The 15229-nt window shown below is 38.5% G+C and overlaps 1 protein-coding gene across 3 annotated transcripts; it reads left to right on the forward strand.

The window, feature by feature from the left end:
* Positions 1 to 1212: 1212 nt before the first annotated feature.
* senp5.S (SUMO specific peptidase 5 S homeolog) lies at positions 1213 to 14557 on the forward strand. Of its 3 annotated transcripts, none has more exons than XM_018265654.2 (10): positions 1213 to 1348; positions 1592 to 2991; positions 5722 to 5827; positions 6642 to 6789; positions 8551 to 8598; positions 9263 to 9340; positions 11050 to 11187; positions 11489 to 11572; positions 12179 to 12229; positions 14066 to 14557. In XM_018265654.2, exons 2-10 carry the CDS (start codon positions 1623 to 1625, stop codon positions 14174 to 14176), a joined length of 2133 nt encoding a protein of 710 aa, XP_018121143.1. In that variant the 5' UTR covers positions 1213 to 1348; positions 1592 to 1622; the 3' UTR covers positions 14177 to 14557. The 3 variants fall into 3 exon arrangements, with proteins under 3 accessions (XP_018121143.1, XP_018121144.1, XP_018121141.1); XM_018265652.2 differs by having other exon boundaries at positions 1282 to 1443; XM_018265655.2 differs by lacking the exon at positions 9263 to 9340 and having other exon boundaries at positions 1281 to 1443.
* The last annotated feature ends 672 nt before the right edge of the window (positions 14558 to 15229 follow it).

The following is a 15229-nucleotide window of genomic DNA, read 5'->3' on the forward strand; positions in this document are numbered from 1 at the left end:
AGTCTTGCCGACCAATATTTTACCGGCCTAGCCGTTAAAACATCTGCCAAGGGCGGTATTACAAATTTACCAGCAATGTAGCTACCGGTAAATTTGTAATACCCTTAAAAAGATCCCTCGGCCAACCCCCAATCTCCTGGAAACGTAACTTTTGTTCTCCATCTTGAAACCTCTGTGCTGCAGTCCCGCCCCCTTTTACATCATGGCCCTGCTCTTTTTGACATCACACTCCGCCCCTTTTTGTTCCTGCCCCCACCAGTAAAAAATTTAGGAAAAGGTGGAAACCCCATCACTAACGCCAATCTGTGCATGTGCTCTGACTGACATGGCTGCTCGCACCCCTCAGCTCTTCTGATGCCAAATTAAGAATAACACTCAAGACTACTTTTGGTCAGTTTTCCTAAATATGCCAATTTTGGGGCATGTTTACTAACATTGGAGATAGGGTTGCCACCTTTTAAAATATATCTTCACTAGCAGGTGGAGGGGGCGGGGTTAAAAGGGCGGGTTGTGACGCTAAAGGGGGTGGGCCGTGACACGCTATTGGCTGTGTGGCATGTTACGTCAAAGGGGGTGGAGCCAAATGCACGCATTTGGCAGGAAGTCCAGGAAAAAAGGTTTGTTTTGAGCAGGCTGAGGGCAGGCCACAGGCTTTTTTTAGGTGTATTACAAATTTACCAGCAGCTACATTGCCGGTAAATTTGTAATACCTGCCCCGGCCTTGGCTGGTGTTTTACCGGCTGTGTGGCAACACTAATTACATCTGGATGGATTTCTGGCGATGTTGCTCATGGCAACCAATCAGCAATTCGATTTAAACAGTCACCTATATCTTAGAAAAAAAACTGTAGTTTGTAGAAAAAAAGTTTCTTTTGGTCAATTTTACCAATTCTCTGTAATTTTAGTCCCATTTTGTAAAATCAACCACAGACCACAGTTCCTACGTAGGACACAGACACCCTCTGAAGCCACCATGAAATGGTACAATAAAAAACATGGCTCAGAAATCACTGGGACCCTTAGGTGACTGGTGAGAAAACATTAAACGAAGAAAATGTTCTGATGACAGTGGGTATGTCAGGCAGGGGTTGGAACTCTGAACAGACAAAAAGATTTATATCTTTGCTCTAGTATTGGGTACGGCGCAAGGCGTCTATTTGCGACATGTATTGTTTATGAGCAGAAGCCTCGTGGTACGGCAGCTTACTCCGCTCTGCCAATGACGTACGACGTCGTTGCTCATCACCCCTCGGGAAGCTGCGTGCGCGACACTACGTTATATAATGTAGAGCCGTACGTCACAATCTCATCTCGCGAAACTGTGACGAAACTCTGGGAGAGCAGGCCGGTAAGAACGGTGGAGCTGTACATGTAAACAGCGATCTGGGACTGCGGGTGTTATGAAGATCGGGACTGTCCCGCGAAAAGCGGGACGGCTGGGAGGTAACTTAAACGCTTGCTTTTTAACTTGCTCAGCGGTGGCCTTAATGGGCACGTGGACTAGTTAAGTGGATTTGTGCTTCCTCTCTCCGTTGTTTCTACATTCACCCTCCTGCTTTTGTGTTAATACGTCTTTCTTGTTGCTTTACAGATTGTTTTCACGTTCAGAATGTGGCGGAAAAATGAAAGCAGCCAAAGTACACGTCCATTGTAAGAGAGCTCGATCCTTTGCCTTGTCCCACTCAGGGGAGACTCCATTTGGAGGCTTTAGCTTACACACTTATTTCATCTTCAATGTTTTCTCTCTCAAGAGCAAAATCACTACCCTGGCCCAAAGAAGAGCAAAAACTAAACACATTTCTTTGAAAAACATTCGTCGATTTATTGGGGTTCCGCCTAAAGGAAGACAATTCCTTAAGTTCTGGTTGCCAGGCAAGATTTTAAGAAAACAAAGCAGAGTTTTTCATCAGGAGGCAGCGCCTAACGACTTGAACACTGACATCAGCAATAACAGAAATCTGCAGTTGAAAGAAGAAACTGTGCAGGCTCTCCATAACGATGAAAGAAAGAAAAGCTTTGTGATCTTGAAGAGCCATCAACGGAAACCTTCCTCCTCTGTACAGCAAAAATGCTTCGCTGCTCTAAGCCTAATGGGAAGGTGCAATTTGTTATCTAAGGGCAGGCGGCTTATATTTATGATGCATAAAAAGCTTTCTCTGTTTACGATTTACGGTAGATTGCAATTCCTAAAACTCAGAAGGAGCAGCAGGAACTGCAAAGCTTTAGAACCTAAGAAGCCGCGATATCGGCGAGATTTTTGGAGTCGCTGCCGGAGATCTTTTCGAGACAAGTTTCACAAAACTGTTTCTTATTTAAAGTCAAAGCTTCTGAGACCTGCGCAGGATATAAGCAGGCCATCCGATATGAACAATAATACTTTGGGGATTTTATGTGAAAAACAACAATGTACAACCAACAGCTGCCTAAGAGATGAGACTGTTAATCTGCAGAATATTGACGGTCAGATTGTAAACGTTTCCTGCAAACCCGTGTTAAAAATCAGCCAGCATCAGCTGCATGGCCCTGTTGCTACGTGGGAAAGTGAGAGCTCGGTTTCTAGACAAATTAATGACATTCCTGCAGCAGCGGGTTATCCAGATGATGTATATATTTTGGTGACAGAAAAAGAAGTCTCTGTGTCATGTCAGGAGGACACAAACACACAGGGAGGGGAGGGTGATGAACTAATGCATATGGCTCCCGATAAGTTGCAGTTGTCCATTAATGATCATACCGGATGCCAGGCAACCACTCCTGTGGAGATGCTGGAAAACTGTGATGATTCTTCACACATGGATGTTGAAGAATCCTCAAACATGGGTGTGTTTAATACAAAGCTGTTGGATCACCCTTACTGTAAGAGTCCACCGCAAGACACACAAGACTGCCCACCTGAAGAGACTTTACAAATGCTAGCAAAAGACGGGGTGAAGAATGGCCAGAATGTAATCAGCAGTGTTTCAGATGAGCAGCTAGCATCATTTATTTGTGGTATTTACAGCTTCTTACACTAAGTTGTCACAGTCCCACAGTGTTTCAGTTCACATATTGATATATATCCCATACAGTGAAGTCATTTGTTGTAAATAAACTAATGTGATGCATTCATGGAAAGCGTATGATTGCAGTTAAGCATCATGTGGATTATAGTTTGCCAGTGATTTTGGTTTAAAACAAAAGCCGCACCAAAACACATGACCTATTTAAGTATAGATTTGAAAAATTGTGTTTGTTCAGCTAAATATAATATGTAAAGAGGTCATTAACCATTAAAGGAGAACTAAATCCCTTAAATACAAAAGCCCCCTCAACTGCCCTCCATAGGCCTCTCTCACCTGTTCATCGCTTCACAGTTTATTACAGAGAAATTTGCTTCTGTTGAGATAAAAATGCAGAGCAGTGTCGCATGAGCAGTTGAAGCCAAAGTTCAGCTGAAACTCCTTCTCTGCAAATTCAGAAGGTCCAGACGAGGATCACAGGGGACATGTGAAGATGGGGCATGTGAACTCTGCTGCACTTCATTATTATCTCAGGTTTTTAATAGAAGTACTTTTCTATGTCATAGAATGTGTTGTGAAGGGAGGGGAGAAGACAGTTGAAGGGTCTTTTGCACAGAGTTTTAGTTTTCCTTTAACTTTTTGTATGATGCTCACTCTGATACTGACATTTTGCAATTTTTCTTCATGTTTTATTTTAAGTGTTTTTTCAAATATTTATCTTATAGTTTAGTAGCTTTCTGATTTGGTATTTCAGCTGCTATATGGCTGCTAGGGTCCAGTTTACCCTAGCAACCAGGTAGTGCTTTAAATGAGAGACTGAAGGATGAATAGGAGAGGCCCTTAATGCAAAGATAAGTAATAAAAAGTAGCAGTTTGTTTTGGTTGTTGGGGTCAGTGATTCCATTTGAAAGCATGAAAAGGGCAGAAGAGGAACACAAATGATTTATGAAAACTGTAGACTGAAAGGTTGCTAAGAATATTCTGTAACTTACTAAAAGTTAATGTGTTACATTATCTTTTAAAGGGGTTGTTCACCTTCCGAACATTTTTTTTCAGTTCAGTTGTTTTCAGATTGTTCACCATAAACAAATTATTTTTTTTCAGTTGCTTTCCATGTTATATGTTTTATCAGTTTCCCAAAATTAAAGTATAATGTTCGTGTCTCTAGTGTTTGTCCGGCAGCTCAGTGTTCCAGGAGCAGATTATGAACTGTTACAATTTGCTACATTTAGTTGAAATAATTAGTTGATACATGTTTCAGCAGCATCTGTGTAATATTAGCAACTATTGTATCAATTCTGACAGCTGCCTTTAAAGGGGTTGTTAACCTGCAACACTTTTTTCAGTTCAGTTTTCAGATTTTTCACCAGAAAATAGTCTTTTGCCAATAACTTTCCATTTTTTTACCGTTTTTCCAAAATCTACCGTATATACTCGAGTATAAGCCGAGTTTTTCAGCCCCCAAAATATGCTGAAAAACTCTACCTCGGCTTATACTCGGGTCAAGCGCAAAAACGGTCGCCGGTGTCTAAGAATAGTCGCCGGCACCTAAGAATAGTCGCTGGCGCCCAAGAATAGTCGCCAGCGTCCAAGAATAGTCTCCAAGAATATTCGCCGGCGTCCAAGAATGGTCGCCTGCATCCAAAAACGAGACTCCGGCACCTCCAATGGGAGCAGAAACCCTCAATTTTTTGATTGAAACTTACCAGAAGCTGCTGCATTTCTCACCCTAGGCTTATACTCGAGTCAATAAGCTTTCCCAGCTTTTGGAGGTAAAATTAGGTACCTCGGCTTATACTCGGGACGGCTTATACTCGAGTATATACGATAAGTTTAAAGTTTAATGTCCCTGTCTCTGGTGTTTGAGTCTGGCAGCTCAGTAATTCAGGTGCAGACTCTGCAACATTTTTTGCAACATTTAGTTGATACATTTCTCAGCAGCATCTCTGGAGTATTAGCAACTACTGTATCAATTCTAACAGCTGCCTGTAATGAAACTCAGGGATTCAGCTCAGCAGGGACAAAGATAAGAAATGTATCAATTTAGAACAGTTTACATGGTCGGCGACCCCCCTCCCTGATTTGCTTTAGAAGGTGAAAATGACACTTTACACTTCATTATTAGAAAAACTGTTACAGAAAATTCATTGGGACAAGTCTTTAATTCTGATGATCTATCTGAAACCAACTGAACTGAAAAAAGTGTTGGAAGCCGTGGCGGGAACTACCGGGGGAGCAGGGGGTGTGAATGGGCCAGGGCCTGCACCCCCTCAGGTCCCCCCGGCAGCCTGCACACCTCTGAAATGCGGGCCGTACGGAGGGGGGCAGGGGGCCCGGCTGCGCGTCACGCACCAGGGCCCGTCCCCCTCTAGTTACGGTACTGGTTGGAAGGTGAACAACCCCTTTAATGACACTCAGGAATTCTGCTCAACAGGGCTAAAGACAACAAATGTATCCGGGTTCGGGCTGACCTCGGTACACCTTTTGCGGGTTGTGGGCAGCAGGACCTTACACTTTTAGGCGCGCACCTGCCCTTTGTGCCTTTGCCTGCCATTTGTGATGTCGGCAGTGCGGGTCTTTAAATAGAGGGGGTAGGCGAGTGTGTGCGAGGGGCAGGCAGGTTTTTTTTCCCATGTTACCAAAATGTGTTGGGGATCATGCCTCTTCTCATTTGTTGGTATGCTTGAATACATTTTAATGCTTTTTTCCATTTCTACTCAAGGCCTTCTGGATGATATCATAAAAAAATATGGAAGCCTGATTCCGTTATCAGAAAAAGATATGTTGACTTGTTTAAAGGAGGCTTTTAATGAAGATTTTTCCAACAGGTCTGTAATTATCATAAAGTTTAACTATATTAATCTCCTTCTTGATGGAAGAAAATGTGTTTCCCTTTTATCCCTTCCAGCTGCTAAATCACATTAACTACAGCATTATTTACATGAATGTTAAATTTAGCATTTTTTAACTTTTATTTAGGACTGCCATCGTTGGCATTTTTTATCAAAGGGATGGATCTTTTGAATATAACAACATTTTAAACCATTAAGTGGGATTCAAAGAAAAAAATCACAAATACGCATTGCACATCCCTATCTAATCAAATTAGTGGTGAATACAACTTTCCCTTTTTTGCAGGAGCAGCGGCCAGCTCCATGTTTTAGCTCCCATCATTCCCTAACTACAGTTGAGTGATCCAGAGGTGGCCAATAAAAAGGGGCAACCATTTAGGAATGTTAATTGTCATAATTTCCTTATCCTGTTCTTTATGGGTGAGCAAAGAGAATTTCATGTTATTTGCTTAGAAACAAGTATAGTTTCTTCAATGTAACGCTCCTAATTAACACAAATTATCCAGAATAAGAATTTTGTATTGGTTTAGCTATACAGATGTAAACTTTCTGCTGAGAATAAACTCTCTACAGCATTCTAAAGCATACAGAGCATGTATAATGTCTCTGACATCAGGAAGTTGGCAGTAAAGTGGTCAGATTTTAAGGCATGAGTGACTACCATCATAGGGTCTCCATCTCCTATTTATTAGCCCTATAAAATAGCAATTCAAGTATAATGTTTTGAAGAGCTACATTTGTCCTGAAGAATTACATTTAACCAATTTCTTCTTGCCTCTATATCTTTTAGAATATCCTTTATCAGTAAGGAGATAACAAAGTACAGAGCCAAGCATTCCAAAGCTCCCACGTGCAATTTTCGTGTTTTCTATAATAAACACATGCTTGATATGGATGATCTTGCTACTCTAGATGGCCAAAACTGGCTTAATGATCAAGTAAGTAGAAAAACCTAAAAATTGTGCTCTCACAGGTATCCAAGGACAGACCTTCTCGTAAGATTGCAGTGCAGACTAGGGATGTTTGGGCTGGCCTTATACCTGCGGGTCGGGAGGGTTTGGGCCGACTCCTGCACACTGTCTTGTGCCGGCTTCTTGATCTGGCAGCTCCTATTTATAGGTGCGTGCCTGCCCTGTCCCCTTTCATGATGTCAGACGTGGGTGTATAAATATAAGTGCTGGGTGGGTTAGTGCCTAGTGCGGGTTTGGAGTTTTTTTTTTTTTTCAACCCACACATCACTATTGCAAATGGGTTAATGACATTGCTTGATGAATGTTGCTTGTTATAATACTGTAGTAGGAGCATCTATACACTTTTTTTTTTCTCCCAGCTGAAAAGGCAGGTAATGTCTGAAAATTCTCCAAATCTTTGAAGATAAATACAATTTTAAAATGTATATTTTAGAATGACTGTGTAAAATATGTTTAAAATATTATTACTTAAAATTGCAAATTCTAAGCAACTTTTCAATTGGTCTTCATTATTTTTTTTTAGTTTTTAAATTATTTGCCTTTTTCTGATTCTTTCCAGCTTTCAAATGGGGGTCAAAAACAAATGCTCTGTAAAGCTACAAATTTATTGCAATTGTTGCTTTTTATTCGTCTTTCTATTCAGGCATTCTCTTGTTCATTTTCCAGTGTCTTATTTTAATCAATGCAGGGTTGCTAGGGTAATTTGGACCCTAGCAACCAGATGGCTGAAATAGGAAACTGGAGAGCTGCTGAATAAAAAGCTAAATTGCAATTTGCAAATTGTCAAATTGTCTCACAATATCCCTCTACATTATACTAAGTTATTTTAAAGATGAACGATCCCTTTAAGTCATAGAGTTCCATGACTATATCATTTGCTTTTGTACAAGACACAGATATGGGATAATGTTTTTTGAGTGATTTGCCTTTTGCCACTCTTATCTGTTCTCTCCTATATAGCTTCCAGTATAATGCTTAAACTACTGGCTAGTTACTAGGTTAAATGGGATCCAGGCAAGCCGATAACAATCAAAAACCACAACAAGAATTAAAAAAAAAAAAATCCTAAAATGTTATTTATTATTCATACATAATTGCATTCCCTCCCTACCCTTTATAACCTCCGCTATATGGTTATGTATAATTTGTCATGTGAACAACTGCATCTTATCAAACTCATGAGACTAAATAATGAGTAAGACAATTGTAATATATATAATGTTTATTTGAGACATGAAAATATATGGATTTGCAATTGTAAAAGCAGAACTGTCGTGAGATGTAAACGACAAATATTTGCAATAAAAAATATTAATAAAGAAAAAAAAAAATCCTAATCCCTTGTATCATGTAGGACCATTTGTAGGAGAGGGACACAATTCTTGAAATCAAACTAATCGCCTAAAAGCAACCAGTTCTGTCACGTGCCAGACCTCTAATGCGGGAAAACTTGCATTGCTGCAGGTAGAGAACATATGAAATTACCTTGCTTGTCATATTCCTAAAGTGCTGCAGGAATGTGTGTATTCTTTACAAGTCTATCCAGTGGATTTTCACCCAAAGAACTTAATACCTGCAGTCAAGCACGCCAGGGGCAGCATTATGGGAAATCTATTTTGCCAATTTCTCTGTGCATTTACTATGTTATCTGCAATTTCTGCTGGGCTAGATTTGCTGAATGTGACTGTTTCACAATATTGCTCTGATTGCTGAATATTTTCCTTACAGGTTATTAACATGTATGGTGAGCTCATAATGGATGCAGTACCTGACAAGGTGTGTAGTTGAATTCTGCTTACCTCATGGGTAAGGCATCTACATTGTATTCACTGCTGAAATACTTACTCAGCTCTAAGGTCATTTTATTGGAAAAACATTTGTAGATTTATTGTGACCATTAAAATAATCCGTTCCAAATAGGTTTGTTTATAAAGGTTTGTATTTTTTAGGCCACAAAGTATACACACATTTATCACCACAATTACCCCACCTACTATTTGTAATGATCCGTTGAAATCCATGGGTCAAAGTCAGCCAGGAACAAATTCTGGATTGGTGGCAAAAAAAAGACCTATTTCATTAGCTGAATTTTATTTTTTCCTGTATATTTGCATGAAATCATTGCACAGCATTTCAAAATATGTTTATAAGGGTGTATTTCATCACCATTTATGGCCAAATACATATATATTTTTTATACACCGTATATTTTGTATTTACACATGAAACGAGGTTGCAGTGTTGCTTGTTTTGACTAATGCATCCGCTGTAGACTGTAGGCTTGCACTGGTCCTAAAGATAGGGTAGTTTAGAATTTGGCTGAATCACATGATGTGTTCTAAAGGTATTTGAAATTAACCCAAACCCATAATATCACTTTAATACATTGAGCATTTTTTGCACTGGCCAACAGGATTGCTCTGTTTTCTTTCACCTCCAGGTACATTTCTTAAACAGTTTTTTTCACAGACAGTTGGTTACCAAAGGTTATAATGGGGTAAAAAGATGGACTAAAAAGGTAAGTTTTAAGTTTACGAAATCTTGTTCTAAAATGTAAGGGCAGAATAATTCTGTTTTAAAAGGCGTGGCTCACCTTTAAATTCACTTTCAGCATTTTCTAGAATGGCTAATTCTAAGCAACTTTTCTATTGGCCCTTATTTTATTTTTTTATAGTTTTTTATTATCTGCCTTCTTGACTCTTTCCAGCTTTCAAATCTAAAAAACATGCTCTGTAAGGCTACAAATGTATTGTTATTGCTTTTTTATTATTGCTTTTTTATTACTTCTCTTTCTATTCAGGCCTCTCCTATTCATAATCCAATCTCCCAGTCAAATGCATGGTTGCTAGGGTCATAGGCGACCAGATTGCTGAAAGTGCACACTGCAGAGTTGCTGTATAAAAAAGCTAAATAACTCAAAAACCACAAATACAAATTTGAAAACCAAATTATCTGACTATCCATCATAGTACATATGATACATCATACTAAAAGTTAATTTAATGGTGATCAACCTCATTAATGAGCAGCAGGATTCTAGTAGTGTTACTAATCAGGGGTTACATTGCTGTGCTTGATAAGGCCAATAGAAATGGTTGAGGACCAAAAGAGTCTGCTACATAAGAATCTGAATTATCCATTATCCAAGTAATTAAATGGTCAGCAGTTTGGTTCCCCAATGGTCAGTTTTTTATTTTTTAGCATATTTCATGAATAAATATTCAGTTTTCAGCTGTTAAAATTCCATATGTACTTGTGAAAAGAGTAAGCAACATGATCAAGCATCTTGATGATGCATCAGAAGGGACATGAAAACTATATATATATATTTTGGGGTGAAGACACAAAGAGCTACTAGTAGCAGCTACTGTTTGTGGCTACAAAATACCCCTCTTTAGGTAATACAGAAAATTGCCTCTGCTAAAACGCACTAAGGGGGTTATTTATCAAAACTACATTTTTCAGATATTTTAAATAAAAATAGTCCGACCAAGTTAGAATCCTCGATTTGACCTTTATTATTAAAAAAAACTCGATTTAAACGGTTCAGGTAAAAACTCAATAAAATCGTGCGAAAATCAGAATCATATAATTTTTTCCGAGTTTCCTGAATCACTCTATTTTTTTTTTTTTTTTTTTTTTTTTTACTTTTTCATGAAAAGCCCAGATTTTTTGGGATTTTTGCCTGAAAAGGTCGGATTTTCCAGCTAATTCTAGCACAGGCCGCAGAAACTACAAAATAGGATAGGGACCTCTCGAAAAATTTGAGTTTAAAATTAGAATTTAAAAAAAGAACCAAAACCCGAAAAATGTGAGTTTTACCCTAAAAACATGACCGGAGTTTAGTAAATAACCCCCTTATTGTCTTAACAAAGCCAATTATCACTATTGTCTATTTTGTTGCTTTGATAAGTAGCTTCTACTATATATTAAAGAATATCAAGAGATTGTATTATATTCTGCACAGAGTATTGTGCTATCCATAATTACCTATAACTGCCTATTATTCTGTATATTATTCAGTGCTTTCTTTCATTGTAGGATAAATTCTTGTCATTTCAGTGGCATTTTCTTTCTAGGTATATTGGCGATAGAAATTGTCTGCATCTGTATTTGAACAATTAAAGCTTAGTTTACGTTTACCATGAGAAAATGTTTTCCTGTTCGAACTACTGTCACCAAGTCTTACCTGTCATACTTAGTACCTTTTTGCTTATGTTTTCATAGGTGGATTTTTTCAAGAAATCTCTGCTGTTAATTCCCATACATTTAGAAGTGCATTGGTCTCTCATTACTGTGAATATCCCACAAAAAATAATTTCATTTTATGACTCCCAAGGCATCCATTTTAAGTTCTGTGTAGAGGTGAGATCGTTATTAAATATAACCATGTTTTATGAATTCTTTTCACTGATCGTTCTTCTCCACTTGCCTTGTCAAGCCTTGAATTGTCGGTTAAGAGAGGGAGGAGTATAGAGCTAATAACTGAGATACATGTAAAATGGCCCAGGCACATGTATTTCATTATGTATTCAACATGTAAAAGAGGCTGAAATGTATATTTCACTATGGGGTTTTAACAGCACAATATTGGGGTTCATATAGTCATTTTAAGAAATGTTAAATGAAAATAAATTGGTCTGATACTTTGGTGTGTATATTGCAGAATATACGAAAATATCTACTAACAGAAGCCAGGGAGAAAAACCACCCAGAGTTTCTTCAGGACTGGCAAACTGCTATTACAAAGGTACATTTCAGTGTTTTGTTTGGTAAATGTAGAGATGCACATTCCCAAGAAAAAATTAACCCTCGATATTCGGCCATCGAAGTTAAATCCTTCGAATATCGAAAGATTTACCGCAAATCGTTCGATCGAACGATCAAAGGAAAAATCGTTCAATCGACCGATTAAATCCTTCGAACCGAACGATTCAAAGGATTTTAATCCGTCGATCGAACGATTTTTCCTTCGATCAGAAATTGCTAGGAAAGCCTATGGGGACCTTCCCATAGGCTAACATTGGTGCTCTGTAGGTTTTAGGTGGCGAAGTAGGTGGTCGAAGTTTTTTTTTTTTTTTTTAATTAAGAGACAGTACTTCGACTATCGAATGGTCAAATAGTCGAACGATTTTTAGTTCGATTCGAAGTAGCCAAAAACATACTTCGAAATTCGAAGTATTTTTTATTCTAATCCTTCACTCGAGCTTAGTAAATGTGCTCCTAAATTAATGGAAATATATGACTGTTTTAAGGTCACAAACAGATATGATTTTAAACCACAGGCTAGGAGGGTATCATAGGTTGCCTTTTACGATCAAATCTGTGCTAATTCTGTAAAACCTTTCATTTATAGTGCATTCCACAACAGAAGAACGACAGTGACTGCGGTGTGTTTGTGCTTCAGGTGAGTATTCGTAAATATAAGTACAAATAGAGTTTTACATATAGTGTTTAGCATGCGTTTAAATTATGGTATCTGGTAATGTATCTACATGCGGATGCAACAAATAGTTTCAATTTAAGGGCTCTCAAGAATACCCATGCAAGCTTTCCTTAGCAAAGCCCACCTGGCACTGCAACTGCTGAGTGTTTTGACTTTAAGGGGATGTAAAGGCAAAAAAAAAAACTATCTACTGCTTTTTCACCTTTAAAATAAGCATCTTTTCAATATACTCGTGTTGGCAAATCAGTACCCTTTCTTTAAAATAATAAATCTTCTGCTGCTCATTTACCTCTGGAAGCTACACAGAGATCCTTTTACAGCCGGCTGGCCACAGTAGTGAGAGAGGATCAATGATGCTCTGCATTCTAAAGGGCAAGGAAGCAGTGTGGGGACTCTTTCTCATCAAGATTAGCCTCCGTAATAAATAAATTCATAAATAACTGTCCCTGTTTGTGGCAATGCAGAGCAACTCTGGCTGGCCGGCCCGCGACAACATGCAGCTTCCAGAAGGAGAGGAACATTGAATGAGCTATGGAAGATTGTTTATGTTACAGAAAGGGATCTGCTGACTGGACTTAATTGAAAATATGATTCTTTTTAGGTGCCTTTACCTTTGCCTTTACCTTTTGCTTTTACATCGCCTTTAAGAATGCACTATATCCCCTTGTTAAATGAGTTCAAAGAATAGGGTTTGTATTGAACATACAACAGAGACCGGTTCATCACTTAAAACAACACACAGCTGTCGTTGTGCACTGGCAGTCGGCAAAGAGGAATGTGCACCAGAAGAAAAGAAGCGCAAAAAGTCGGGATTCCCCAAATATATCATGTTTGGATTCTGCCAAATCATGAACCAAAGACAAATCCTAGTTTTCATATTTGCATAAATTGCAAACAAAAAAAGTCAAGCCGACAGCTTAAGTCATGTGACTTGAAGCGTTTGGATTTGGTTCTGCTGAATACTTGGAGACCCATTTAACGACATTCTGATTTTAGTGGTTTTAGAAACCTTGAAAAAAAACTTTAATTTTCTCTAAGGGCTAAACTTCACAAAGTGCTTTTGTGGCAGATAAACAAAACTCATCCAATAAGTCAGATGCAGTTGCATGGGTCAAAATATAATGGGACTGATAGAAAAACCTGTTGTGTAAACCACATGTAAAATGTTCCATGAGACATGAAACAATTTAAATTCTACATGCTGCTTCTTCATCCAACAAGATAAAAACGGATGGTGTTGGAAAGACTTTTTTTTTTTTCCTCATTGAAATATATTGATTGTCTGATGTAAACGCATGAAGAAAAGACTCCATCTGACTTTACTTTTTAGCCTAAGGGAATCCGATTTTTGTAGCATCCTGTTATCAGATGAAATCCGACCCATAAAATCTGATGAAAAGCGCTTGTAGGGTTTTTCCCTAAAACCACAAATGCCAAGTATTTTAATAGAACAGCCTAATATAAAAAGAGCACAAACAAATTAAAATGTGGAACTAACCCGAATACTGATGCCAAAACCTCAAAATCATCTAATTTTTTGTGCAAATACAAACGGAAAAATACCTGACAACCTCTAAAACCTTAAAGAAAGCTTTTACGATTGGAAAAGGACAAATCCCTTCGAATTTTACATGACCTCAACCACTTTTAGATGAAGTTTTGTATTCGTTTTTTACTATCGGTACAAATCCTTACATATTCTGTATACTGGTTTTGTTGGAAGATGACAGATCTGTAATTAGTGAACAGTTCAGTAAAGTACTTAATTGAGATTCATTTTGTCCTTTTACTTTTCAGTACTGCAAGTGCCTCGCTTTAGATCAGCCTTTTCAATTTTCTCAAGAGGACATGCCTCGCGTGCGCAAAAGGATTTATAAAGAACTATGTGAACGCCGACTAATGGATTAAACATTAAAGCTACATTTCCTTTCCCTTGGAATCGAAGCTCTACTTGAATAGCATAATACTCTCACAGCTTTGAAGAAAAAGATTCATAAGGGCGGTTTATACCCTCCATCGTTACCTCACATATTTTTTTTTTTCCCCATTTTGGTCAGTTGTGGGACATGCCATTGGTCAGCTGTGAGACATAAAATTCTCATGAAATATTCATGACATTTTGTTTCTTGTATTTAATATTTATTAAGTTCGCATGCAATAATGCAGAGCATGCAGCAGTAAAATTATAGTTTTGATGCACCTTTGACTTGTAGATAGAAGTAACAGTTTAATTTGTCAAAAAAAATTAGAAGAATTCTTTTTGTTATTAAAATGGCTGTATAAAACTGATATGGAATTCCTAAAGAAAATGTATATCATGAAGCTGCCATATCTTTATATGGAAGGGGCAGATAACCTTTGCCACTCCATCTGTGTGAAAACGACACGTCCTGGCATCTCTTAACCAGCTCATTTGGTGAGTTCACATTGGAAGTCTCGTTTCTGACATCAGAGCGGGGACAAGTAGTATTGCAGTTTGGCTCCTGCACACTCTCAAACCCACCCTCCCACAGTTGCCGCTATCCACCAGTAACCCAAAGATTTCACTCACTCCAACATTCCCCAGTCTTTGGTGCTGAGGCTAGCAACCTCTCTCCTGTCCCTGCTCTCAGCTGTTATTTCCTCACTTGTCTGCTGACAAATTGGAAGATAACTGAGCCCTAGGCAGGTTCCTTCTCTATATCTGGCCTATCTGCCATAGAGAGAGCGCTGTTGTCTCTTACCTTCAGTCAGACTCCACTTAAGGCATACATTTTGTGTAGGGATGCACTGAATCCAGTTGTGTAACTATACTACAGACAGTGTAAGCTGACAATTATGTTTTTGCAGAGTCGCAGGAGAACTAAAGCTTAACCAAAGAATAGCTAGAAATGTTGTACATAATGTTTTGGGCTTTTGAAACAGCCCAAGGCAACCACAGCCCTTTAGCAGTAAAGATCTGTGTCTCCAAAGATGCCCCAG

Source organism: Xenopus laevis, chromosome 5S, assembly GCF_017654675.1.
Source record: "Xenopus laevis strain J_2021 chromosome 5S, Xenopus_laevis_v10.1, whole genome shotgun sequence".
Classification (NCBI taxonomy): Eukaryota; Metazoa; Chordata; class Amphibia; order Anura; family Pipidae; genus Xenopus; species Xenopus laevis.

Bases quoted from the DNA above. Each gene is read 5' to 3' on its own strand.
- senp5.S (XM_018265654.2), top strand. From the start codon at position 1,623: ATGAAAGCAGCCAAAGTACACGTCCATTGTAAGAGAGCTCGATCCTTT. The intron at 6,790-8,550 runs GTAAGTAGAAAA...TTTTCCTTACAG, and splicing joins AAAACTGGCTTAATGATCAA to GTTATTAACATGTATGGTGA. The intron at 9,341-11,049 runs GTAAGTTTTAAG...ATGTTTTCATAG, and splicing joins TAAAAAGATGGACTAAAAAG to GTGGATTTTTTCAAGAAATC.